The sequence below is a fragment of the Rattus norvegicus genome, chromosome 1 (assembly GCF_021556685.1).
Source record: "Rattus norvegicus strain SHRSP/BbbUtx chromosome 1, alternate assembly SHRSP_T2T, whole genome shotgun sequence".
Classification (NCBI taxonomy): Eukaryota; Metazoa; Chordata; class Mammalia; order Rodentia; family Muridae; genus Rattus; species Rattus norvegicus.
The window spans coordinates 211,427,868-211,453,957 of NC_141534.1; the positions used below are offsets into that span (position 1 = coordinate 211,427,868).

General features: G+C 47.8%; 1 protein-coding gene across 4 annotated transcripts in view; it reads left to right on the forward strand.

The window, feature by feature from the left end:
* The window catches only part of Kcnq1 (potassium voltage-gated channel subfamily Q member 1), a 333,399-nt gene that overhangs the window by 256,586 nt on the left and 50,723 nt on the right, over nt 1-26,090 (forward strand). For all 4 annotated transcript variants that reach the window (XM_087594973.1, XM_087594939.1, NM_032073.2 and 1 more), the window contains 4 exon segments: nt 7,085-7,160; nt 10,981-11,075; nt 11,660-11,706; nt 12,583-12,644. In XM_087594973.1, coding sequence (XP_087451099.1) covers nt 7,085-7,160; nt 10,981-11,075; nt 11,660-11,706; nt 12,583-12,644 — 280 coding nt within the window.

Here is a 26,090-nt window from a genome sequence, read left to right on the forward strand (position 1 = left end):
GAGTGACTTCCAGGAATCTAGGAGGAAGGGCTCAAAGACCCCCCACACACACACACACATGCACACCTACTCCAACAAGCCAACACCCCTAATAGTGCCACTCCCGGCCCCAAGCATATTTAAACCACCACAAGGGCTTTTTAATTTTTTTAATGTGTATGAGTTATATATGCATGTATGTCTGTGCACCATGTACATGCAGTACCCTTGACACCAGAGGAAGGCTTCAGAACCCCCGGGACTGGATTTACAGATGGTTGTAAACTGCCATGGAGCTGCTAAGAATTAAACCCAAGCCAGGCAGTGGTGGTGCATGCCTATAAGCACTCAGAATGCAGACGGTAGGTGGATCTCTGTAAGTTCCAGGCCAGCATAGACTACAGAGAAAGCCAGTGCTACCCAGAGAGTTCCTGTCTCGGGGGGCAGGGGGAAATCAAACCTAGATCCTCTGGAAATGCAAGCCAGTGCCCTTTATTGAGAAGCCATCTCTCCAGCCCGACAGATAAGAACGTGTTACAGCCTCCATAAATTCAAGTCAGCGTCAGCGTCTCACTGTCCAGTGCTCATCTGCCTGTACATCTCACCTGTGAACAAGTTAAATGCCTGTTAGCTTTGGCACTATGACAGTTCGTGTCTTTATTTTGTGGTCTAATTACTTATTACTAATTACTAATTAGTAATTATTACTAATTATTAATTACTTTGCAGATAGAAAAGTAATGGATTATTAGTTTTCAACCTTTAGTAAAACCAGGCTTGCCCCCTCTTCCAATCTTCATTTCTTAGCCTCCAGATTTCTGGAATTACATACATGAGCTACTGTGTCCATACCCAGTATGGTCAGGGTTCTGCTAAATTAATTTCTTAATTCTTTCTCATTTGCTTGTCTGTTAGAATTTCGCTGTTTTGTTTTGGTTTTGTTTTATATTTTGTTTTTAGACAGGGTCTCTCTATGTAGCCGTGGCTGTCCTTGAACTCACTATATATAGTAGGCTGGCATTGAACTCACAGAGTTCTACCTCCCAAACTTTTAATTACATTATACTTGTGTGGGGCAGGGGAAGGAGGTACCTGCCATTGCATGAATGAGGAGGTCAGAAGACAACCAGGGGGAGTCAGTTTTCTCTTCTAACATATGGGTTCTGGGGATTGAACTCAGGTCACCAGGCTTGGAGGCAAGCCTTTTTAGCCATTGAACCCTTTTGCCAGCCCAGTCCTCCCACCTTCTCTTGCCTTTTCTCATCTTAATGCACAAGCTAGGACTTTACAGACTCTGTTAGGAAATATGGGGCACACCATCTCAGGAACAAAGTGATTTCTCCAGGACGCGATGTGTGCTCAGTGTTAAGGATTTGTTGTTTGTTTCAATTTTCATTTTTGTTCTTTTTTTTTTTATTGTGTTTCCTACTCTGCTAGGAGTTGTGTTTTTAATTAGGACTAGGGCCTTGAACTTTATCAAGTGCTTTTCTGCATCTTTTGAGTTGATTATATGTTTTTTCCTTCTTCTGTTGATGTGGTGAGGTCTGTTGATTGGTTTTCAAATGTTAAGCCAGCCTTGCGTAACTGGATTAAGCCATGCTGATCCTGCATCATGACATGAGCCCTGGAGCTCACTCACTGCTGGATTTTAGAGGCTGCATCCACGTCCAGGACAGACGTTGCCCTGTGAATAGCTGGGAGCTTCTATGCTGGGGAGAACCCACTGGTGAAGTCGTCTAGGCCAACTTCTCCATATAGAAAGATCGTTAACATTCCAAGTTTTATTCCATTAACATTGGGCCGTTTGTTTTTTATTTCTTCTTTTCTTAAGACATGTTTGGATGAGTTCATCTATTTTATCTGAATTACCAGAATTATTTTTGTTCACAATATTCTCTGAATAGACTTTTTTTAAATGTCTCTAAACTCCACAGTGGTGGTGGTCTTTTAAAAAAAAAAAAAAAAAAAACTCCCACCATTGGTGATTTGTGATTCCCCTCACCCCATCCCATCTATCTTGCTAAAGTTTTATCAGTTTTATTAGTCTCTTTGGAAAGTCAAATATAAGCTTTGTTGATTCTCTTTAATGCAACATTCATTTTTTTATTTCATCAACTTACACCCTTATCTTTATTATTTCTTTCCTTCTACTTCCTTTGGGTCTAAATTTGCTATGTGTGTGCGTGCGTGCGTGCGTGCGTGCGTGCGTGCGTGCGTGCGTGTGTGTGTGTGTGTGTAACTTGAGCTAGATCTTAGCCTCTCTGCTGTCACATTTTAGGCCAAGCATTATCTTCCCCTCAATGTCCATATTTCAATATACCTCCAACATTTATTTAACTATGATTTTGAAGATAATGGTTTTTAAATTTATATTATGTTTATTTATATGTGGGGGGGGTGCATTGCCACAGCCACATATGTGGAGATCAGGGGACAACTTTTTTTTTTAAGATTTATTTATTTATTTATATGAGTACACTGTCACTGTCTTCAAACACACCAGAAGAGGGCATCAGATCCCATTACAGATGGTTGTGAGCCACCATGTGGTTGCTGGGAATTGAACTCAGGACCTCTGGAAGGGCAGTCAGTGCTCTTAACCGCTGAGCCATCTCACCAGCCCAGGGGACAACTCTTGAGAGTTGTTTTTCTCCTTCTACCAGGTAAGTCCTGGAGATCAAACGCAGATCTTCAGGCTTGGATGCAAGCACCCTTACCCACTGAGCCATCTCACCATTTGTAAAATTGCCATTTTACCAAATAGCATGGGTTGATCTCAAACTTGTGATCTTTAAGGCCTGACCTCCTGAGCTGCTGAGATCATAGGTGTACACGCTACGTTGAATTTAGCTGTAATGCTTGATACATTTTTTTTATTACTCAATTAAAACTGTTTTCTAATCCATGTAACTTTTCTTTCTTTGGCCTTGGGTTACTTAGATCATTTAATTTCCAAAACACTTGGGGATTTCCTAGTAATATTTTTGATTTGTAGTTTAATTTTATTGTGGTCAAGGACTATGCTGAATATCATTTAATTTATTTGAAATTTGCTAAAGCTTGCTTTTGAAACCTAGCACTTGGTATCTTTGTAAACACTTGTGTGTGCTGGCCTACAGTGGTGTGGTTTTGTCCCTGTCAGGGTGGACGGACACTCCGATTGTTCATATTGGGCTCTGCTGATGCTTTGGTATCCATTGCCAAGGAGATACATTCAAATCTTTCAATCTCTCATCCTGGTTGTGGATTCGCTTTGGTTTGCCCAGTGCTTTCTACTTTTAAGGTTATATTTGTTGGCACATTCAGGTTTGGAGTTGACTTTTTCCTGCTGAATTAATAGTTTTTCATATAGGTATGGGTGGAAACCCTGGGCAACCTTGAGTGCCCTTCTTCAGGTGCAGACCACTTTTTTTTTTTCTTTTTGTGACAGGGTCTCTCACTGGCCTGCCTTGGAATCTTTTTTTCTCCACTCTCCCAGCCATAGGATTGCAAACACATGCTACTATGCCTGGATTTTTTTTTTTTAATGTGGGATGTAAGGAAGGAACTAGGGTAAGACAAGCAGTTAGCCCAGAGCTGATACTTTGTAACACTGAAATGTTCTTTGTCTAGTCGACTGTCCCTGGAGCTAGTTTGCAGCTGCCTGTGTTTAGAGAGCTAGGCTGGGCTACCTTTTTCTCTGCCCCTTTATTTTTTTTTCTTTGTTTACGTTTTTAGTGAATTCATATCATTATTTTTAATCCTGACTGACAATCTGTTTAATGGAATATCAATTCACTTAAACTCACATTCCCTGCCATCTTATTCTTCTTATCCATTTTTTTATTTTTTATTATTTTCCTTCTTTCTTATCTTACCTTTTCTTGGCCTCTTTTATCAGATCACCTATTGCATTCTTAATTTCCACTACTGTGTTGCCCTTTCTCAAAATCTCCTCAATCTCTCTCTCTCTCTCTCTCTCTCTCTCTCTCTCTCTCTCTCTCTCTCTCTCTCTCCATTTATTTACTTACTTACTTATTTTTGAGGGGGAGATGTTGAATAAGACTGAGACAGCATCTCCAGTAACCTAGGCTGGCTTCGAACCTCTGTGTGGCCAAAGGTGACCTGGAACTTCCTGATCCTCCTGACTCCGCCTCCCAAGTGGTGGAGTTATAGGCATGTGCTACCATGCCTGACTTTTATAGAAGTTCTTTTTCAGTATTTGAAGATAACTTTTATCGTCTAGTGAAATCCCTCATCTTTTCATCTATTTTCTTGACTCTATCCATCACAGTTATCTTAAAGTTCTCATCTAGAAAGTCTGATGCAAACCACAGCCATCGATCTACCAATGACTCTGTAGGTCAGACTCAGGCTGCTCTGCTGGGCGCACTGCTGGGGGCAGAATGCTCTCTCTGCTCACTCGGTGGCTGAGCAGTATCAGCCTCACATGCCTGAAGCTGTCAGCTGTCATCCGAACCCTTCACCTCTCTACCTTCGCTCAGCTTTTCTAGCAGGCTAGCTCGGGCTTGTTCAAGAGGCAGATTTTACTGAGAGGGTAAAAGTGAAGTCTGCAGGTCTCTTGAGGCCAAAGCTCGGAATACATGATCCGCTTCCACCATGGCGGAGCAAGGCAGGGAAAAGGAGGGATTTTCAGCGACCATTAAAAACCACTGCTTTATACTCTTCCCTAAAACAAAGGTCCTTCTCCCTCCAAACACGCTTCGAGGCCTCACAACTGCAAACACCACCACATAACCCAATCTTCTGTCATCTGCTATCCCCACCCCCGTCCTAAAATCAATGTCAAATGTTATACACGGTTGAAATCACAATGTCCCACCTCTGGGTTCTAATTGATAACTTTCTTTTTCTTTCCTTTCTTCTTCTCCTCCTTCCTTTCTCCCTTTTCCTCAGTGCTAGGGATTGGAGCCAGGGCCTAGTTCATGCTAAGCAAGCACTCTACCCTGATCTATGTCCCCAGCCCCAATTCCATTTTTGAAACAGGGTCTCACTCTGTGGCCTGGAACTCACTCTTATAGTTTAGACAGGCCTCCAACTCAAAGTGAACTTTTCTCTGATTCCTGAGTACTGGGATTAAAGGCTCATACCAACACACCCAGCCTCCCCTGCCTTTTTTTTTTTTTCACTTTTTATAAGTTTTATTTATTCTATTATATGATATGGGTGTTTTGCTTATATGTATATGTGAGCCACACGTGTGTATCTGGTGTCCTTGTAGTTCAGAAAAGGGGGTTGGATCCCCTAAAACTGGAGTCAGAGATTATAAGGGACCATATGGGTGCCAGGGACTGAGCCCAGAACCTTTGGGAATACAAGCGGCAAGTTCTCTTAACTGCTGAACTATCTCTTCAGGCATGATGCCATTAACTTGTTCAGGCTGGCCTTGAAAATAACTCTGTTCCCCAGGCAGGGCCTGAACTTGTGATCCTCCTGCCTCAGCCTTCTAAATATCTGTGAGTCTAGATCCAGCTTTTAATGTCTTTATCAGCTGCCTATTACTGAACAGCAAACCATTACCAAATGTTGTGGTCTAATAGTTATTTGTCTCACTAACAGCTCCATGGGTCAGGAGCTTGGACTCAGCTCCACTGGAAGGTGGTTCTGTGGTTGTGCTCAGGCTGACTCAGACAGATGCAGTCATCGGTAACTGGTGGTCCAAGATGGCCCAGTCACACACCTACAGTCAGGGATGGGCACCTCTACTCGTCCCCCTTCAACCACTCCAGCCACACTCTCAACACCTGTGGGTTCCACACATGGAGAGCTCCCCAGAGCTCTACACCCACATTAGGTCACAAGGTCGGCTCAAATTCAAGAGAACAACTCTGCCTCCTTAGGGGAGGGCCTCTAGCAGTTAAGATTGCAAAACGCACCACACCTGCAGATCTCTATCCAAGATCTGTTTTTTCCCTTATTTTTCAACTTTTATGTATGGACAAAAACAAAACAAAACAAAACCCAGAAATTCAAAAGTAATCTTTCTACAGACTTTCCTCTACTATGAAAAGAGAAATCTGGGCTAGTTTATACTTGAGACATTGTGAGGTTTTGCCAGCCTCTCCCAACCAAATCCCCAGGATGTTTCCTGGGGCCCCATCCTAGAAGGGTCTGAACCCTAAGCCTCCTGTCCTCTGTGGCAAGAGCCTGCTGGCTTCTGTTTTATTTTTACTCCCTCCCAGCAGTCACTTTTGCTCTGTGAGAACCACGGCTATTTCCAAGGGGGAATTGTGTGAAAAAAGATACCCTGATAGCCTTTGTTCTCCGGAATCTTTGTCACTTGTCTCCTGGTGGCTCTGGAGCCTAGGCTCCACTGTTTTCTTCACAGCCCAGGAAGCCCCACCATCCCATCTGGTGTAGACATTTCCCACACTTCTCTGAGAAGGAAGCACGGCCTGGAGAGTAGGCTGGCTTCCTCTTGCCTCTTGTTTTCTAGGCTCGGGGGCTGCGGGGCCCCCCAGTCTAGCTTTCCCAAAGACTCCTAGCAGCTCTCTGCTGCCAATGCCATTTAGTCTGGCTGGTCAGATTTGAGCTTCACAGACAGGAGATTCTCCCAGTCTCTCCATTGCCCTGATGCCTTCCAGTCTGTTTCTGTGCACACAGATGTCTGATTATAGGCACTGCTTTCTCCAGTGATGTTTGTTAAAAAAAAAAAAGAAAGAAAGAAAGAAAAGAAAAGAAAAGAAAAGAAGAGAAAAGAAAAGAAAAAAGACCTTATTTCTAGAAGGAGATAGAGGTAAACCAATGAAAAATCCAAGCAGTCTCAGGAAACAGGATCCTCATTAACATGGCTATGCTCCCTCCTCCAAACACATTCTCTGGCTCTGCTGTTAGAGTTGCAACCCTTGCAAACTAGGGGTACAGACTGCTACCCCAACTTCTGAGATAAAAGCAGGAAAGGAGTGTTTCTCCCCATCTGTGGGTGGTAGCCCGCCCCTTCCCCTGTAGAAACTCCTTGTTTCTGGCTTCTTCTAGAGACAACCAAACCCTGGCTAGAATGTTCTTGTTTCTGAAGAGGCTATCCATGTTTGGCAGGGGTACCTTTAACATGTGTTGCGGGGCTATGAACATGGAAGCTGCTCACACTCTGCCCCCTCCTCCTCAGGCTGCGGGATCACCATCGGGCCACCATCAAGGTCATCAGGCGCATGCAGTACTTTGTAGCCAAGAAGAAATTCCAGGTGAGAGCATGCCCAGTGCAACTGACCCCCCAAGGAGACTGCAGTAGTCGTATACCTCACCCTCAGATGCCAACATGCTGTGACTGTACCCCTTAGTCCGTCACCACTCCCCAAGACAGCAGGCTCCTCCAAGAGCACTGTACCCAGCCCTGACTTGGGAACCCTTTCTACATTGTTAGAAGTAACTTTATGGGAGTACTTCTCCTGCTAGGCTGTGATAGTGACAGTCTGGCAATGTCACCTGGACAGGAAGTGACGTCTGTTCTCAGCTAGCTTGGAGCTTTCTCTATCCTACCCTACCCATACTGGGGCCTGCTTAGTGACCAGAGGCTCCTGAGCTGGCGGAACTGCAGCTCTGGGATCCCTTTAGTATCCCCACACCTTGAGAGTTGTCCTCCTGAGACCCCCGAAGGTAGTAGGTTATGTTCCTTCTCTACTCTGGGACAGTTGCGAGCAGAAGTCATGGGGAGGACAGAGCTTTATTCCTCACTTTGAAAACATGTCAGTAGAAGCAGCAAGTGCTAGAGGGCATTCTTTTACTGGAAAGTCCTTGTCACTGAGCAGAGAAGACTGAGGCCACCCACCTTAGTATAGCCTGCCCAAGGACAATCACAGTGGTGGCCTTGTGCCCCATTATAGGCCACAACTACCATACCAGGCCATGAGATTGACACAGGCTCCCACTGTCCCTACAGAACAGCCCCCAACCCAGCCCTGGAATAACCCAAACCTCTAGACTCTGCAGGAGGTAGGGGATAAGGCATTGTCCCCATCCCAAGTTGTTATCATTGTACTGAGAGGAGCCTTGGGTGACTTGTGTCTCACTCTCTGTAGTCCTCAACTCCTCAACTGTTCTAATCCTAAGAGCAGCCACAGGCTCCCATGACAAGCTCCTGACACTAACGAGAACAGCATGTGTCTCCTCACCCTAGCCACTCACTGCCACCTGCAAGGACCCCATGCCCATCCAGTAGTACCATGGTGGCATTCTACTGTACACTGCATCCCCTGGTACTGCCACAATACAGGCAGACCAAGCTCCACCCAAGCTCCCACAAACCTAGGGACTTCATGTTGTCAAAAGGAGTAAAGGTCACACTCAGCAGGGGTCAGAGCCAGGAGGCACCTGGAAATGGATTAGAAGGGTCCAAAGGCCCCACACAGATGGCACTTAACACTGTTTCTCCCCCTACCTAGAAGCCATGTGACCTATGGTCCCAGTGCTGAGACACCAAGAGAGGTAGGGAGATGAGTTCCTATAGAACCAGCTCTTCCCAGCTTGGCAAGGAGCCACAGGAACCCCACGGGGAGTCACATCTTGACAAGACAATCTCTCAGGGAGAAGTAGGGCTAGGGTGTGACACTCTTACTAGGAAGTGGGATAGCTTAAGTTGTTTAAAGGGTCATGAGGAATTGCTGATGGCAGTCCCTAGGCTGAGAAGCAGGCTCTGTAGGTGATAGAGGAGGTTCCATATGAAACACTATAGAAACTGGGGTTATGGCATGTAGGCTCATGGCTCCCTGGGGTTCAGGTCTAGACTCTGGGTAGTACCCAGTGGAACACAGGGACCCTTATGGTCCCTTTGAGTCAGAGGTCATCTTAGTGGCCTATGTAGACCCAGTTTCCATGTCACAAACAAAGGACCTGCCTGATGACATGGTTAGAGGCTGAGGAAGAAGAGACCCAGACCCCCGAACTTTCTTTCAGGCCTCAGGACATTAGCCAATGTCCTGAGAGTGGCTCAGGAAACTGCCAAGATAGGCCAAACAGCCCCTACCTTCCAGCTCTCTGCTTCTCACCCTTACACTTAACCCAGGTGGCAGAGGGGCCTTGTGGGGTACAGAGGCTTCTTCTACATAGAGAAAAGTAAGGGCTCTACAATGAGCTGGCTTTATTGCTTGGGACACATGGACAGGTGGTGGCAGGCCTCCAGGAAAGAGTGAGGTAGTTGAAGAGGGAGCCCCTATGGGGGAGGGCTCCACAAGGCTTCCAGGCCACCCTGGTGACCCAGCTTTCTTGCCTCAGCCATCCACCCACATACTCTCCAGCTGCCCTACTAACCTAACTACAGGCATGTGGGCCTGCCTTGCTGGCCGATAAAGTCCTTGGCCCGCCGCCCTCATGTCTGGCCTGAGGAGTCAGAGCCTCTTAGGCCTGCAAGTTTGCCTTGCACACCTAGGTCCACAGCCAGTCAGTCTGGTCAGGTAGCATTATCTGGCCCATCTATGGCTCCTGCTGCCACCAGGGGACATTGCCCGGGGAGAAAGCTAAGATGGTCTCTTACACTAACCCTAGGCAAATATTTGACAGAGGCTCCTCAATCCCCAACCAGATCCTAGAGGGGAGCTTAGTGGCTCCAAAGACAGGTCCCAGCAGGCCTGGAGTGCTACTGACCATGGGAAGTTAGTTGATAGGGTATCTCTAGCCTTCTGGGTTTGTTTGTTTGGTTTTTGTTTTGTGTTTTTAAAATTTTGAGACCAGGTTTCTCCATGTAGCCCTGGCTGTCCTGGAACTTACTCTATAGACCAGGCCGGCCTTGAATTCAGAGATCTAACTGCCTCTGCCTCCAGAGTGTGGAGATTAAAAGCATGCGCCACCACTGGCCAGCTCTCTGATCCTTCTTAACTAACTGTTCCCTGCTAACAGTCCCCTACCCCCCTGCAGGCTGGCACACTTGCAAATCCCCACTCCATACTCAATCACACGGATGTTTGCAGAGGCTGGCAGAGGTACCCATGTTCACTTGGGCACAGTGGCTCTCAGACTCTCAGGCCATCCACAGACCAACATAAGGATCTGTCCTGCTCCTAGCCCAGGCCTGCACTGCCTCAAACTATAGTTTCTGCCTCCCTTGCCCATTCACCACATGTGTCACCAGGCCTACCTGGAGGGTGCCACACACCAAAAGCATTTTCTCCCACAAGTCTCTCCCCTATTACTTAGGGTCACTTTCAGTGTGCACTAAGGAGGGACGCAGGCCCTGGACTCAGTCATGGCCACCTCTGACTGACAAGGTACTGCGTCAGGATTCCTTGACATTTCTCATCTTAGACCCTATTTTATTCTCAGTCCCTTCTGGAAGCAGCAGCATAGGCTTCAGCAACCCATTTTCCAGGAAAGAGGAACAAGACTCAGTATCCTGTGTTACAGAAGACAGAAGCAAGGCTCAGAAACTCATCTTGGAGAAGGGAGAATCAGGGCTTCTGTCTCCATCTTGCAGAACATAGTAAGACCTGGAGACATTATCAAGTGTAGTTCTTAGTAGAATTTCATAGCGAAGTATTACAGGACCAAGGATCTGCCTGAGTGATGTCCCATGCTTGGACTCAATAGTCCCTGGGTATGCAGGCCACAGAAGATGTGGTGACCCTGGTGCCTAGAATGGCCCTGGGCGTGGCAGGTCCTTCCTTCATGGGAGCTGGGCTGTCTTATAGAAAGTCTATGTGGCATTGCGAGACATCTAGAATACATATTATTCTACCTCCCCTCCTAGAGAGAAGCAGCAAGTGTGTCAACAGTCGAGGGCCCAGATGGACTGTGGATATACAGTACCATGTCTCTAGCCTACTAGGCCAACTCTTCCTGAGGAGACTTGGAACCAAGAGGGCCAGTAGGAACTGTCTAGTTGTACTAGTAAACTAACAGAAGGGAAAGAAAGTACTAGACAGGCTAAGTTGGCAGCCTTTGGGGATCAAGCCTGCCACTGTGTATGTTCTAAGCCATTCCTCCCTGTACTGTACCCCACCCCATCACTGTCTGTGTTTAGAATTGAGCATACAGGATTCAGGAGAAAGTAATATGTGTCTTTCTGGCCCACAGCAAGCACGGAAGCCCTACGATGTGCGAGATGTCATCGAGCAGTACTCCCAGGGCCACCTCAACCTTATGGTGCGCATTAAAGAACTACAGAGAAGGTGGGCACCGAAACGGGTTTGGAGTGATGGTCCCGGGAGACCCTGCCCCAACCTCACAGGGAAAGAAAGAGTTCTTAGTGACTTCTACCTCTAGGCTACCCCTCCACCCATGAATCTTTCTGCTACTGGGGTGGAGCTAAGGATCCTGACCATTCAGAACCAACATGGTCTTGGATCCTATTCCTATCAAAGTCCCTGGGGCCCAACACAGGTTTGGATCTAGGAGGCTAACTTCATGAGCTAGCTTGCAAACATACCTCTGTATATCATGGAGTGCAGCCAGGAGAATGTGACTGTCCCTTCCATAGACAAGGTCAAAGATTCGAGACCTCCCTGATTGACTCTACTCACCTCTTCCAGAGAGGAAGCCTAAGTAGCCCAGGTTCTGTTCTTTATTTTTGAACTTCCTGCCTAGTTCTCTCAGGAGCATGAGCCCATAAGGTCTTGGGTGCCTCTTGGTGGGTCTTAGAGTAGCAGTAGCAGATACCCCTGGAATGGGTGTCATGCTGTCTTCCTGGACACAATGGCCTGTCTTTGTGGTACCTCCAGCATTATGTGAGCTCGTGTCCCTCTCTTCTCTCCAGGCTGGATCAGTCCATCGGGAAGCCATCTTTGTTCATCCCCATCTCAGGTGGGTGTCCACATTGGTACCTGGACAGGTCAACCCACAGGGGACTCTCTTTCTTGCCTCTGTCTGTCTCTCACCATCCTTACAGCAGGCCTCTAGGGCCTCCTGTACAGACCCCAGGCTAGGCAAAGTGGCTGTAGGCAGGCTATATAAAGGGATGTTTTGGTGATGACAGAGCCCCCTGTGTCCCTCTAAATGATAGATTTATAAAACCTCATGCTCAAACTCTGGATATGGTAGTGAGAACCAAGGGTACAGTTTCCTGTGGTAGAAGGACTTGGGATGGAGCATGGGTCAGATAAGCTGTCAGCCCAAAGATTCAGGGGCCATGATGGGATGAGGGGGGTGCTCCTTCCTAGCTCAGGTGTTCAGGAATGTACAATGGCATGGTATAAGCTTGTTCTTGGCTTGGTGGGAATCCTTAGGACCTCCAGACAAAGGGCTAAGCCACATCAGGGAAGGATAAAGCAAGGCACATTCCTAGTGACAACGTTAGCTGAGATTCAAACAGGACTGTGAGGCATAATCTAACATTGGAGACAACCAAAGCAACAGACACCCTGGCCTGGTAATGCGACCAAGCCCAGTAAGTATCACGAATCAAGTCACCCCCTGACAGAGAGAGTGCTTTGTCCCACCTAGAAGACACTCAGGAGTTCCAAAGACAGGAGGAGCAAGTCTAGAGTCTGGATACACTGTCATAATGTCTCCCCTTCCCACAACCCCCGATGTCCCAGCCACAAGAGAATTTTAAAGGACAGCTTGTATGTTCAAGTATTTGGCCCATCCCCCAGCTACCTCCTCCCCCATCTCCTGCTCCCTAGGCTCTGGAGCCCACACCCACAGCCCATATCCCCGACTTTGTGCTTTACCCCATAGAAAAGAGCAAAGACCGTGGCAGCAACACCATCGGTGCCCGTTTGAACAGGGTGGAAGACAAGGTAGGTTCCTGCATCAGCTCTCATCGCCACCCTCAGCCCGTGCAGTACCCCGTGTCCTATTTAGCTCCACACCCCTCTGACCTACTCCATGGAGTTCTCGAGAAGCACTGTGCACAGTGGCTGTGCTTTCCACTTCACAATTGTGTGCCTGCAAAGTCAGAAACCTGCCTACCTATCAGCTGCTTCTCCCTGGTGTCCCGAGGTCGGTGGCACTGCTCCTGCCCTGAGAAGGAAGGAGTGAGATCGCAAAGCCTTAAACAAGACCTGGCCTTTTCCCTCCACTCCTTACCCTTAGAACTCTAAGAGCCTCCTGGCTGTGTCTTAGCCAGGAGGTGGCTGCAGCCAGATTCACACCAACCTCCCCATAAGCCAGCTGTCTAAGGTCCTTGCTTTGGGCAGGCGAAACCTTCAGAAGACTCAGAACCTGGCTGGCATAGATTCCTGTATGGTGTCAGCCTTTACTTATCCTGGACCTGACTGGTAGGGAAGATCCAGCTCAAGTTAGTGTGCTAGGCTGTGCTGGCTCTGCCTGGCCAGGCTATTTTTAGTGCCCACTACTATAGGCTCCCACAGACGGCAGAGTGCATACCATTCAGAGTGCTTCTGCCCCTTGTACTCTGTCTGCCTGTGATCTTATGTCAGAGCTGACATTAGCTAGACAATTAGGCTATTCCAGTGCCCCCCAGCGTCTGTGCCCACCACCCCACCTTTCATGAGCCACTGGAGGCTCTGACCCATAGGGGAACCTTTCTTGGGCACATAGTACATCCCACTGCTACTCTTTGAAGCCTCTGCAGTTTGAGGTGTGCTGTTATCTTGCCAGACAACCCACGTCTGTATACATGGATTTTATCTGAACATAGCTAAGAGGCTAAAAATAGTGGACTCTCAGTCAAGTGGCGAGCGTGGTTGCTGCTCGCTTGCTCTAGAAACATCTGGCTCTGACTCAATCTGGGCTGCAACCAGGCAGGTAGGCAAGGATAGTCTGGCCCACAAGGATATGGCGTTGAAGCCTCCCTACTTCTTGCTGGCACAAACGTCCCCAGCCTGGGGCAGCCATAGAGCCCTTTGGCCAATAAACGGAAGGGGTGTGGGCTCCAGATACTCTCTGAAACCCTGAGGTGTATATGTCCAACACTGAGTCTCACTAGGGGGCCTGGTCTAACCTGTAGCATCCTGAGGCTGAGCAGTGAGGTACTGTGGCCCTTGCTCAGCAGGTCACCCAGCTAGAACAGAGATTGTGCGTGTGTGCCAGGACAGAAAAGATGGAGTGTTGGATTCACAAGGCTGGGGCCAGCAATGGCGTAGGAGCCCTGTTATTTGCCTATAGGATCAAAGAGCACCCCAGGCTTTCCCACCTCTTTGCACATGAGCCCATTGGACCAGTGACAGACCCACTGGTTTGAGTCCCCTACACCTCCCCAGATAGCCCCAACTCTTTCCTGGTCAAGGCCACCTTTGATGATCACTCCTACTGCTGGCGGGAATCAAGGAGGACCCCTAACTCCAAGATAGCACCAACCATATATCCTAGGTACGTGAGCCATCTCGGCCCAGAAATTTAAAGGCAGCCTTCTGTCGCCAGCCCCAGATAATTTCTCCACCACAACTTCCTACCCCATTCTAACTGTTCCAGCTTCCTCCTTCTGCCCATTACTGATAGGACAGGCTACCCCTCAAACCCAGATCAGAAACCTGGCATCTAAGTGACAGAAGATGATAGGTAATAACTGCTAAAAATCAGGTTTCCCTTTCCAGACTCAATGTACGGCTGCCTAGCAGCAGGCTAGTGTTTAAGAACCAGGTCACAGCTCTATATGACCAAGGTGGAGCTTGTACTGGCCCAGAGCCAGGGGCAGGGGCAGGGGCTGAGGTACGTGCCACTACTTCATCAGATCAGAACAACAAAGGACTGGTTTTCCAGAGCCCATAGTCTCTGGGAGCAAGGTTTGGGAACAAAGCTAGGCCGATCCTCAGAGGTCCGGGTGACCTTGACCCTGTCTAGGCTCTGAGCCAGGTTGTCAAGAATGCTGGGCTCCTGTAGCAAACACCTAATGGGCACCATCACCTTCACTCCCTACCTCAAGATGGTTAGGATGGAGAAGTGGGTCCTCTGCCAAGGTCATGGTCACACTGAACCAAGGCTCCTCCCAGGGCTCTATCCTGGACCCCCACTGTACATCAAGAGGCTGTCAAGATGCACTGACCCAAACGGCCCATGGCAGCCTGCCCAGTCCCTCCCTTGTCCGGGACCACTGCCCCCTGTGGGGACAGACCCTGGGAAAGAGCTTTGCTGGGCCCAGAGGGCACGATGGCATGGCCGGGCCCCATGTTATCACAGTTATCAACGTAACCATCGGGACCAGAAACAACCCAAGCGCAATCCTGCTGACCTTGGGAAGTAGGGGACAGGAAATCCCTGGGAGCCCAGCAGTCCCAGAGCAGAGCCAGTGCCAGCCAGCCTGGCTGAGCCCAGCCAGAGCCCCTGGACTTCCCTGCTGTCAGCCTCTCTCTCCCAGCCCTCCAGGCTAGCTACAGACTGGCCAAATTCAAATCTCTAGTGCCCAGCAGCTACCTAGCTCAGCTTGGTCCCTCAGCTGTAAAGTGTGTCCCCCCATAGGCCACCCACATCACAGGGGCTGAACCCCATTCACAAACAGCTAGACCCCACTGGAGGAGAGGATCAAGCTAAGGACCAAATGATGTCTACTTATAAGGGATTCTTAGGGGAGGCCAGCTGGTTCCTGACCAGAAGTTTCCTAAGGTCCAGGCCAGGAACCAATACCAGGTAGGACATGCCCATGGGCTCCCTTCATGTAGCCAATATACACTTTCAGCTTTTGTCATAGAGTATGGATTGGTTTGTTTTAGAAATCACAGTCTCCTGTCACATAGTTAGTTATACAAAGAGCTGGTCCCCTTATGGCAGTCACACATGTGTGTAAGAGAAGAACATTTCAGAAGATTGAGAGACCTTTGGAAATAAAACTAGAATCAGCTCTGAGAGCTAAGGCTGGGTAGGGGCGGTGGCCTTGCCCACTGGCTACAGTAGTCAGGACTAATGGCAATTCAAGATGGTACAAGCCACCTTGTCATCCCTGTGACAGGAACATAAGAGTTCTGGTTCCTGCCCCCCTCTTCTGTTGCCTGGCCTGCCTAGGCTTCCCTAGGATCCCCTGGCTCTCTGCAGAATCCACACCCACTTCTTCCCCATGGTGTTCTTAGCTCTTCTTGGACCTGGACCTGCTGCAGTGTTTATTTTACAAGCCAAGCTCACACTGTCGTGCTGATATACAGAGCACAGTGGGGCCAAGAGACTGACTTTCTTGTTTTCTGCAGGAAATGTTTGTGGCTCAAAGCCGGACACAGGGGAGCTCTGGTTTCCAGACCCTGTTCACAGGGCATCTGGGGGCAGGGAGCACGGGTTGGGAGGAGAGGCCCCGGCACCCAGCACTTCTTCCGCCTAGTTCTGTCCTAGAAGCCAGGTCATGCATACTTATTTCCTGCTTGAGGATACCATGCAGCATCCACCACCTACCTTTCGGGATCTTCTTCTATCCATGAGGTCTATAAGCTGCACCCTGAGACCTCGTCATCCCAGGCCATTCCCTGGGCCCTCCTCTATCCTTGCTCTCCAGCTGAGTATTTGCTAAGCCCAGGTCTTCGTGTTCTCTGGCTGGGGGATTAGTTAGTTAGACATCACTGCAGACTTCCCCACCTCATCTCTCGCATCCCGCATAAGTCTTAAATGCCACCCAAATCCAGATGATCCTACTCTGCCATCTTTGCTAGTTGTGGTGTCTCACAGATTAAGTCGTGAGGTGTTCCCACCAATCCTACAACCTGGCATACTTACTTTCTGTGAGACTTTCTTTCTGGAATGGTTGTTAGAACTTCAAGGCAAAACCTTTCCAGACTGTGGTTTCCTCCGTGAGAACATTTCTAACTGCTGATTATACAGGGCTCTGAGGTTTATGAACTTCAGGGCTCTTTATTTCTTCTTCTGTCAGCTTTGATAAGCAGCAGAGGTGAGGAGTTTGTACCTTTTGTCTTGGTTTTCAGTTTTGTTGGTGTTTACTCGGTGCCGGTGGCATCTGTATTTTACCTCTGCTCTTTCCCTCGTTGTCATTTATCACCACCTCCACCCTTTCCCGTCATGACCAAGCCCGTGTGCATTCTCTGGCTTTATTGCTATTTTTCACCAAACTTTTGGCTTTGTGGATCTTCCCGCCTGTGGGTTTTTATCTTGCTTATCCACATCTGTTTAATCTCTCTTTCCTTCTAATCCCTTGGCCTTAATGTGTTTTTCTCTCTCTAACTTCTTCAAGCTAGATAATTATTAATCTCCAGATTGTCTAGATTTTTAAGGCCTGTGAAGCATGATAGCTATTTGTAACATTTACACTATATTTTTTTTCCTTGTAAGTGTCACTGAAAAGGCACATGCCACTTTTGCTGACCCAGCGTCTCACTATGTAGCTCAGTTTAGCCTCAAGATTGTCCTGCCTTAGCCTCCTTAGTTGCAGGGGTGACAGACGCACACACAGTTCTGCACCAGGCTCCCTGCATTGGATAGACAATGCTTTACTTTCGCTTTCCTCTGCTTATGGTGTATTTTTCTAATCTCCATCATCTTGTGTTTATTCCCGAGGGTTATGCCATGGCAGCCTAAGTATGTGGTTTTCATCACTCTTATTATTGCAGTAGAACTTTCTAGTAATTTTGCTTCACTGTCAGAGAAAGTGGTCCTGGGGTATCAACCCCCTTGGAATGTTTTGAAGGATGTTTTATAGCAAAATGCACGTGCTTAGCCTTTGTAACGCGCCTTGAGTACTGGGAGCATATTCCGTAGTCACTGGATGCAGGGCTGTGTTTACAAGCACTGGAACGAGCTCGCTCATTGTCTTGTTCAAATCTTCTATATCCTTGCTGGAATCTCTATCTATTTGATCTATCATTTCTGAGAAGTCAGAGGGTAGATTTCTATGTAACTTTCTAGGAAAACTCCCAGAGTCTTTCTAAGGTTTTGTTTGTGTTTTGTTTTGTTTCGTTTCTCCCCTTGTTTTCCGCATCGGCAGTGTGTAAACGGCCCACTTTCTCACTCAGCCTTGCGACCAGGCGGTAGACTTGAGCTTTTCTATTTCAGCCCTGTTAGTGAGTATGTAATGGTATCTCATTGTGGTTTTGATTTGCATTTCCCTAATGACTAATGATGTTGAGCAACTTTTCATGTGCTTATTAGCCATTCATAGTCTCCTCTGGTGAAATGTTTATTCAACTCTCTTGCCCGTTTTCCAATTAGGTACTCCGCTCTATTGTCGAGTGGCAGGAGTTTTTAATATGTTCTGGGTACAAGTCCTCCATCAGACGTATGACTTGCAAATACTTTCTCCTAATCTCTGGCTGTCTTTTCATTTTCTGAATTGTCTTTTCAATCTCAAAAGTTTTTAATTTTAATGAAGTCCAATTTGTCTTTTGTATGGTTCCTGCTTTTGACGGTCTTAGATCCCTTTAGCCCTGTCTGAAGTCATGAACATTTTCTTTTTTTATTTTTTTTTTCTTCTAGAAATTGTATAGAATGAGCTTTTGTGTTTAGGCCTATATTTTTGAGGCAATTTGAGAGTACTCAGTGAGAAGAAATCTAAGATTTTATTTACTTGGCTTTGTGTATGTGTGTGCTCATGTGTACACAGGTACACATGTGTGTGAGTGTGTATGTGTATAGAGGCCAGAGCATATCAACTGTCGTTTTTCACCAACCATCCATTTTTGGTGGACGAATTCTGGGAATCCACTAGTCTTTTCTTCCCCAACTCTAGGATTACAAATATGTGCCAGCATGCCTGACTATTTTATGTGAGATCTGGGAACAAAACTCTGGTCCTCCAGCTTGCACATCGATCACCTCAGCAACCTATCTTCCTAGCCTCTTAAAGGTGTATATAGCTCAGAGGCCAAGCAAGAGGGACACATGCTTTTAATCCCAGCACTTGAGAAGCAGAGGCAAACCTATGTCTGTGAGTTCAAGGTCAACCTGGTCTACGTGGTGACTTCTAAGTCAGTCAGGGCTACTTAGAGCCTACCAGTAAGTACCACACAAACTGCTGCTTTTCCCTTACAGATCTTCAGTTGCCACAGCACCATTAGTCAAAAAAGAAGACCTTCTATTTAATCACGCAGCGAAGGCATCTTTCTCAGGAACCAATTAACCAGGCCAAGCACAGTGGTGCACACTTTTAATCCCTATACTTGGGAAAATTATGCATAAGGGTCAGGAGCTCAAAGGCAGTATATATATACCCAGTTCACTATATACCCAGTTTAAAGTCAGCCTTGTCTACCTCAAAAAAAATCCATTTACCATAAATGGATGGGCTTCTTTATGGACCTTCAATTCCATTTTCTTGGTCCATATGCTTGCCCCACACTCTCTTTGTTATTTACAGTGAGTAGTGAAGATATTCTGATTTTTTTTTCTTCAAACCTGGTCTGACACATAGAAGTTTTCATTTGAATTTTTGGATGAACTTGTAATTTTTTATTTTTAAAAGAGAAATTGGGGGGGAGAAAAGGCAAGTAGGCAGGGTAGTGGGTTTCTGGGATTCTCTGTTGAATCAATGGTCCATCTGGATAAATAGACATCTTAGACCATGAACATGCTATCTCTCTGTTTATGTGTTTTACTTTCAGTTCTTGGGATGTAAGGTTATGACAGGGGTTTTTTTTTCTCTGTAGCCCAGGCTAGCCTGGAACTAGCTAGCTATACCATGAAATTAAGAGTCCACCTGCCTCAGTCAAAGTCTGGAATTACAAATTTTGTACATATTTTGTAGTTTGGGGTATATACATTTTGTGTGTTTTTTGTTGTTGTTAACGTCACTTCTGTTTTATTCAGCATGCAATTGCTAATGGGATTGGTTTTTGTTTTGTTTTGTTTTGTTTTTTTCCTTAATTTCACTTTGTGATTGTATGTAACCAGAGCTAGAAACTCAATCTTTGACTGATCTGGGAAAGTCCAAACTTGCTATTCTTAGTCTTGGTGTTTTGTTCTTGCTGTTGATTCTGTTAGATTTTCCACTCCTGCTATAGATAATGAAGGCAACTTACTTCTTCCCCTCCAGTCCAAATGCCTTTCATTTCCTTCCTTCCCTTCTTCCTGCCCTTGCTGCCTTCCCACTACCCTTGCCCTAGCTTAAGCGTCAGTAGTGTGTAGGAATGACTGGAGACTCTCCTGGGAGAAGGCTTCCAGTCACCTGCCATCAAGGATGATGATGGCTTTGGAGTTCTCACCAGTGCTTCCTGCCAGCTCAGGATATGTTCTCCTATGCCCAGCGCACTAAGAGCTGACCAAAAGTAAATGTGCATTTTCCCCAGCTGTCCTCTCTGAGTCTATCAAGGTGACCATGTGGTATTTAACCCTGATTCTACTAATACAGTATGATATAGTAACTGATTTCAGGGATGCTAAGTCAACCTCACATTCCTAGGATATGCCCCATTTGGTCATGGTAGATGGAAGATTTTTTTTTTTTTTTTTGGTTCTTTTTTTTCCCGGAGCTGGGGACTGAACCCAGGGCCTTGCGCTTCCTAGGTAGGCGCTCTACCACTGAGCTAAATCCCCAGCCCCAAGATTTTTTTTTTTTTTTGCAGGGCTCAAGTTGTTATACTATGGCAAGAACATTTGTATTTATGTATACAAAGATATATACATACATACAAGAGAGAAGGAGAATGGAGGTTAATGCAGAATGCTGGTATAGTCTATCCCAGACTGGCCTGGAACTTGCTGTGTAACCTAAGCTGGTCTCAAATGATCCTCCTGATTCTGCCCCCTACATATTGGGATTCCAGGACCACCATGCCTGGCTTGTATCTATAATCATAAACCATATTGTACTTTGGAGGGGGTTGTGCTTTTAAAATTTTCTCTCTCTCTCTCTCTCTCTCTCTCTCTCTCTGTGTGTGTGTGTGTGTGTGTGTGTGTGTGTGTGTGTGTGTGTGTGTTGTGCATGTGTGGTTTTTAAAAATACGATCAGCAGCTTTATCTACTTCTTTCTCACACCCGCTGCCTTGTCTGAGGTGCCTGATTTCATTCCCTCTCCTGTTGCTACGCATATGGGCATACATCCAGCCTGGCCTTTCAGTCCTAGGCTCGGAGATTTTCCAGACCACTCAGATGATAAGAGTTTGAGTTCTAATCAGAGCTGTAACTAGCTTGAGGATAGAACTTCCCAGGGCAAAAACTGTTCCCTTCCTCTTAACAGTTAAAGCCATCTTGACAGTCTTCTCAGGGAGTGGGCTAATTTTGTTGACTTTCCCACTGAGCTGTTTGAAGGTCTGAGCTTGCTGTCAGTTTTTGCCTTGAGACTCCCAGGTTTTAATGCCCAGGGTCACTAGGAAGATCGTAGAAACTAAAGCTCATGGTGCACGGGTGTCTTTGGGAGACCCTTACCTCCAAATCCTCAGCCTCTAGTCTTCCTACCGTCTGGTCAGCTCCTGGCTGCTAAACACGGATATTTTATTTTCCAATAGCTGATCTAAAAAGTAATATGATGAAATTAAAATCACAGTCATTTATTTCATTTAATTCCAGGGACTCCAGATACTAGATTTCAATATAATCAATCAGAAACTATTAAAATAATTGCTTCTCTTCCCTTATTCTGAGTCCTCAGGAGCCAGATGAATTTTGTACACATGCCCCATCTCAATTTGAAAGCTGGGTTTTCATGAGAGCTTCTGGGGTTGTATTAAGACTTCATAAAATTTACAACTTGGAAAGGACATTTGGGGCGGTTGTCTTTGATTTTAAGACTAGCTTTTGCTCTGCAATCCAGGCTGGCCTAGAACTCACTATGTAGCCCAAGCTAGCCTGTAACCCACTGTATAACTAAGACACAGTGTAAAACTAAAAACACAGTGATTCCCCTGCTTCAGCTTCCCAAATGCCAAGATTATGGGCATTGAGTGTAATTAAATTTAAATTTGTTAAAATTAGGTTGTGAAAACCCAGTTCTTCTGAAGATAATATGAGGTAGGGACCAAGCTGTTGGATGTGCTATTTTCTATGACTTAACAGGGAGACCAGAAGCTCTGTGAACACCAGCAAGAGAATGGGGAGGCCAAGTGGAGGTGGCACAGAGAGGAAGAGGAATACGAGGCAGCATCTCTGCCTCTGAACCCCCATCTACTCAAGAAAGCATCCTTGTAGGACTTCCCTGTGCTCCCTCTCCCAAGACTCCCCCCCAGTCCATGACTCACCATCTCCAAGTCCTAGAGGACCTGCAGCCTGGAACCCTAAGGCTGATTTGCCAGTCGCCATTAAGAGCCTTGCTACCTGCACGGGCTGGTTACATTAGTAAGTGGGGCAGCCTAGGACACACCACAGCCCTGCCTCCCCCACTGAGTTCTCCTTACTTGTCCCCCAGCCCCACTCTAACACCCCTCTTTGCCTTGCTGCTGGGCTACTCTTGAGTGACAGGGCCGTAAACAGGCAAAGGCATGGGGCTCCAGACGATCAAAGAGCTCCCTTCAGAAGCCGGCATTCGTTTGCTATTCTGGGAACTGGTTATTTTAAGGTTCGTGTATTTTTTCTTTCCTGAGGAGCCGTCTTAGTGGACGGTGGAGTCCTGAGGTGCTGGTCCTTTAGTCAAACCACACAAGCCCTGTTTTGTCTAGGGTTTCAAAGATAAACCTATAATGAAAGCACCATTTGACACAGCGCCCCACCACCCCTGTCCTGGGCGGGAGTGGGCACGGTTTCTGGGGAGTCCCTGTGCCCAGCTAAGACTCAGAGGCCACTCATGAAGAGAACCTGAAGTCACAGTGCTGGGCCGTAGGAGCCAAGGCTGTGTCCTTTCTGCCTTTGAGCTAACCCACCAGAGTTTGAGAAGGGTCCTTGTGAAAGATCCCGGTAAGGTTATAGGGAAGTGTCTGCTGCTAACTTCTCCCAGAAGGAAGTCAACATGTAAGAAAATGACCACAGCCACAATGGGTAGCATAGTGTGAGTCAGGCTTCCTGTCCTTTTTGGTGGAGCAGGTTCCCTTCAGTCCCAGGCTCAGTAGAAAAGCTTAGGGAAGTATGTGAGAACTGGACACCCATGTACATTTTCAACCTATAACTTGAGGAAAAGTACTAGGTCCAGCAGAGGACTGGGTGTACCAGAGCTGTTGACTGTTAGGTGGTGTTGACCTTGAGAAGCTATGGGAGAAGAGTGCTGGTCACACTGAATTTTTCCTGACACTGTGTTCTGCAGTACTGTGGCCAGCTGGGCATAGTATGTGGCTCTGTAGGGATGTCGCTATTACCCAAGGCAGACCTGAGGGGCATAGCTGGAGGCCTCATGACCTTTGTCCTCCCAGATGACTATGGTATAGCAAACCATAAGCAGAACGCTAGGGCAGTAGATGGCTCTCATTTTGCTCAAGCAGGAGATGCGGATGCCTAGCGGGCTCTTTTTTTTTTTTTTTTTTTTTTTTTTTTTTTGCCTAGCGGGCTCTTGATGCTTCTCCCTGGACTGGCATTGGAAGGAAAGTTATGTCTGACTCACAGAGTTGCTTCAGAAACAAGGTAGCTGCAACCTCCAGCTGGTTCCCTTGCCCTGGTCCCCCAACCATCTGTCTGCAGTCTGCCATGGTTCCAGGACTATCCCAGCCCGACACCTTGTATGCTAGGCACTCTCTGACCCCGCCCTTCCCAGGCCTACAGAATAGCCCAGCAATAACAGTCGTAATGAAAGTGCCCTTATAGCCTGCCTATCTTGTCAGCAAGTCTCAGAACCCATTTCAGCCCATGGCAGTCTCTTGACAGGACTAGGAACCTCCTCTCTCATCCATGTGACAAGGACATCATCTGGACCCAACAAAACTGCAGATAGATAAAGGACATGAATGACTCTCTGTCTTTAGCAACCACTCCTGCCCTCTGTGAGCCTAAGTTTTCTTATCCAAGGCAGAGAGGATACTCTGTGTCAGTTACCATGAATTTGGAGAAATTAAGAGAAGAGCATGTGTCCCCCAGGGTCTTCTGTCTGACCTGACATGGGGGTCATTCACCTGTGGTAGAACCACACTGGTTTGCTGTCTATAGTCTCAGTGCTCATCTCAAGCCCCCATTAGGCTCGCCTAGCCCCTGAGTCCCACGCCAGGGGTCCTCCTCCTAGTTCCTTTCCTTGGACTCTGCCCAGACATGCTGCATCCGTGTTCTGTCCACCGTGCATATGGATGCAACACAAACCCTGCACCGTTGCTGCCTGCTGCTGTCACGCAGGCCAGAACCCGGGCCTCCTTTAAAACCTTTGGAGCCAGCATCTAGGCTGCAAGCCGTGCTGCTGGTACTGGCTGGCGGCGGCAGTGATAGGGGATCCCCAGCCAGGCCAGGGGCCCATTCTATGCAAGGGCCTTGTGACATGGGCAACACTGTGTGAGTATTCTAGAGCCAAGAGGCCCAGGTGTGGCCACTGGGCTCACGGTGGGAGTATAAGAACATGAGGAGCAACTAACTCTGTCCCCACCTCTTACGTGCCCCTGAGCAATCCCTCCCAAATCTGGGCCTCAGTTTCCCCCACCATGACCGTGACCAGTCCTCAGCAGCCCCTACCCCAGCATCCTCCTTTCCCTCTACACTCCTGTCTCTTGGGATGGTTCTCTCCCTGTCTGTGTGGGAGACACCTCCCCGCCCTACACCAGCTCCCCTGAGTGACTCTATTTATAGGCCTCAAATATTGGCTAGAGAGGAAATTTACATTTTTTGAAAATTTAGCTCAAGCCCGTGTCAACTTCTGTGGGTGCAACTGCTTCTGAGAGGCAGGGAGAAGGGCAGGCAGCAGACAGAGGCATATGTGTCAGCCCGTAGCAGTTGAGGGCCCTGGGCCTCAACAGGGCTGTTGGGTGATCTGTAATCAGTAGCTTCTGTAAAGGGAGGCAGTGGGTACTGTCCACAGGGGATGGGGTGTGAGGGTGGTTTGAGCCTGTGTCCATGTGGCCAGCCCTGCCTGGCCTCCTTGGGCAACCTCAGAAAAACATGCATTTTGGTCAAAATGAGCCTCTTTTTAAACTTGTCACCCTGTGGGTCAGGGCCTAGCTTGCCCCAGCTCTGCATATTAAGCAGAAGTTTGGTCACCACCAAAAATAGATCTTCCAACCTAGAGCCATCCCTGCCTCCCTAGGAAAGGACCAGCCTAGAAAGGGGTAGCCAGCCGTGCCTGGCCCTGGCCTTGGCCCTGGCAGCTCCGGAAACCATGGGCTGGTTAAGGCAGGCAGTGGACAGGGCGGGGAAAGCAGGCATGAGGCACTCTTAGGGGCACCCCTCAGGGTACACAGAGACCATTGGGAACACCTGGTATAGCAAATGACAGCCAGGGCCTGGCCTGGATGGTGTCACAGTGGGCCTCGCTTGATGGGGAAAGCCTTCTCGAGTCCCCAATGTGGCATGTAGCTCACATAACCCCTACCAAATGGCAGGTGTATCCAGGAGGTCCTTGCCAGTGAAACCTGCTAACACAGCAAGCACCTTCTTCATGCTCACCCACCGAAGGCCTGGGGTGCAGATGGGGCCTCGCCTGGCCTGGAGGGCCTCATCTACAAAATGGCTGACTCTGCCTTTCAGCTAGGGCAGCAAGCACAGGGAATCGCTGCGCACACGGAGGCCTGTTTGCTTTGCTGAGGGAACGGCCTTTCCTTGCCTGGGTTCCAAGGGCTCCAGAAGCAGATGGAAATTTTTGTGGATTAAATGCCGGGCTGAGGCACGCTGGGCTGTTTGGGTTGGCAGCATGCTGCCTCCCCGCCCGCTCCTCATCCGCTGCTTCCCGTCCTCGGCGTATCCATTCATGCCTCCGCTTCTGGGTCTCCCTCCTCCACTGCTCTGTATCCCTTCCCTCTCCTACGGCCTCGAGGGATAAGATAACTGTGCTGGCCCAGAAGAGGGAAGGCCAAGGCCCTCCACAGCAGCTCCTACAGGGACCCCAAGCTTAAGGTTCTCTTCATTTCCAGATCTTCATCTGTGGAATAGCAGCCCACGTTTGAGTCAGGTGAGCAGTGTGCCTGTGGTCCAGTACCCAGAAAGCATCAGAACAAGAGGTTGTCACACTGGCTACTGTGCTCCCAAGAAAACAAAAGGCCCAGGCTGACATAAAGAGTGCCATGCCTTTATCCCTCCTTTTCAGAACTTTCTTCTAGAAAGATCTGGGGTTTCACAAAGGGGTTCAGAGGGTAGGCAGGTCTGTCAGGGAGCCAGAGAGCAAGGGACATGACTGTCTTGCAAAGGACTTTGGGGACCAAAGGTACAGAGCATGCTTGCCATGTTTCCCTACAGCAAAAGATGGGTTAATAGGAGCAGAGAATAGAGCAAATGGTGAAGGTGGCTGTGCCCCCTGGAGTCACTGAAGGTTTCCCTCTGAGGAGTCTTAAGAGATGGGGCTTGGTAAGCAGCACCCCCACATTCAGCAG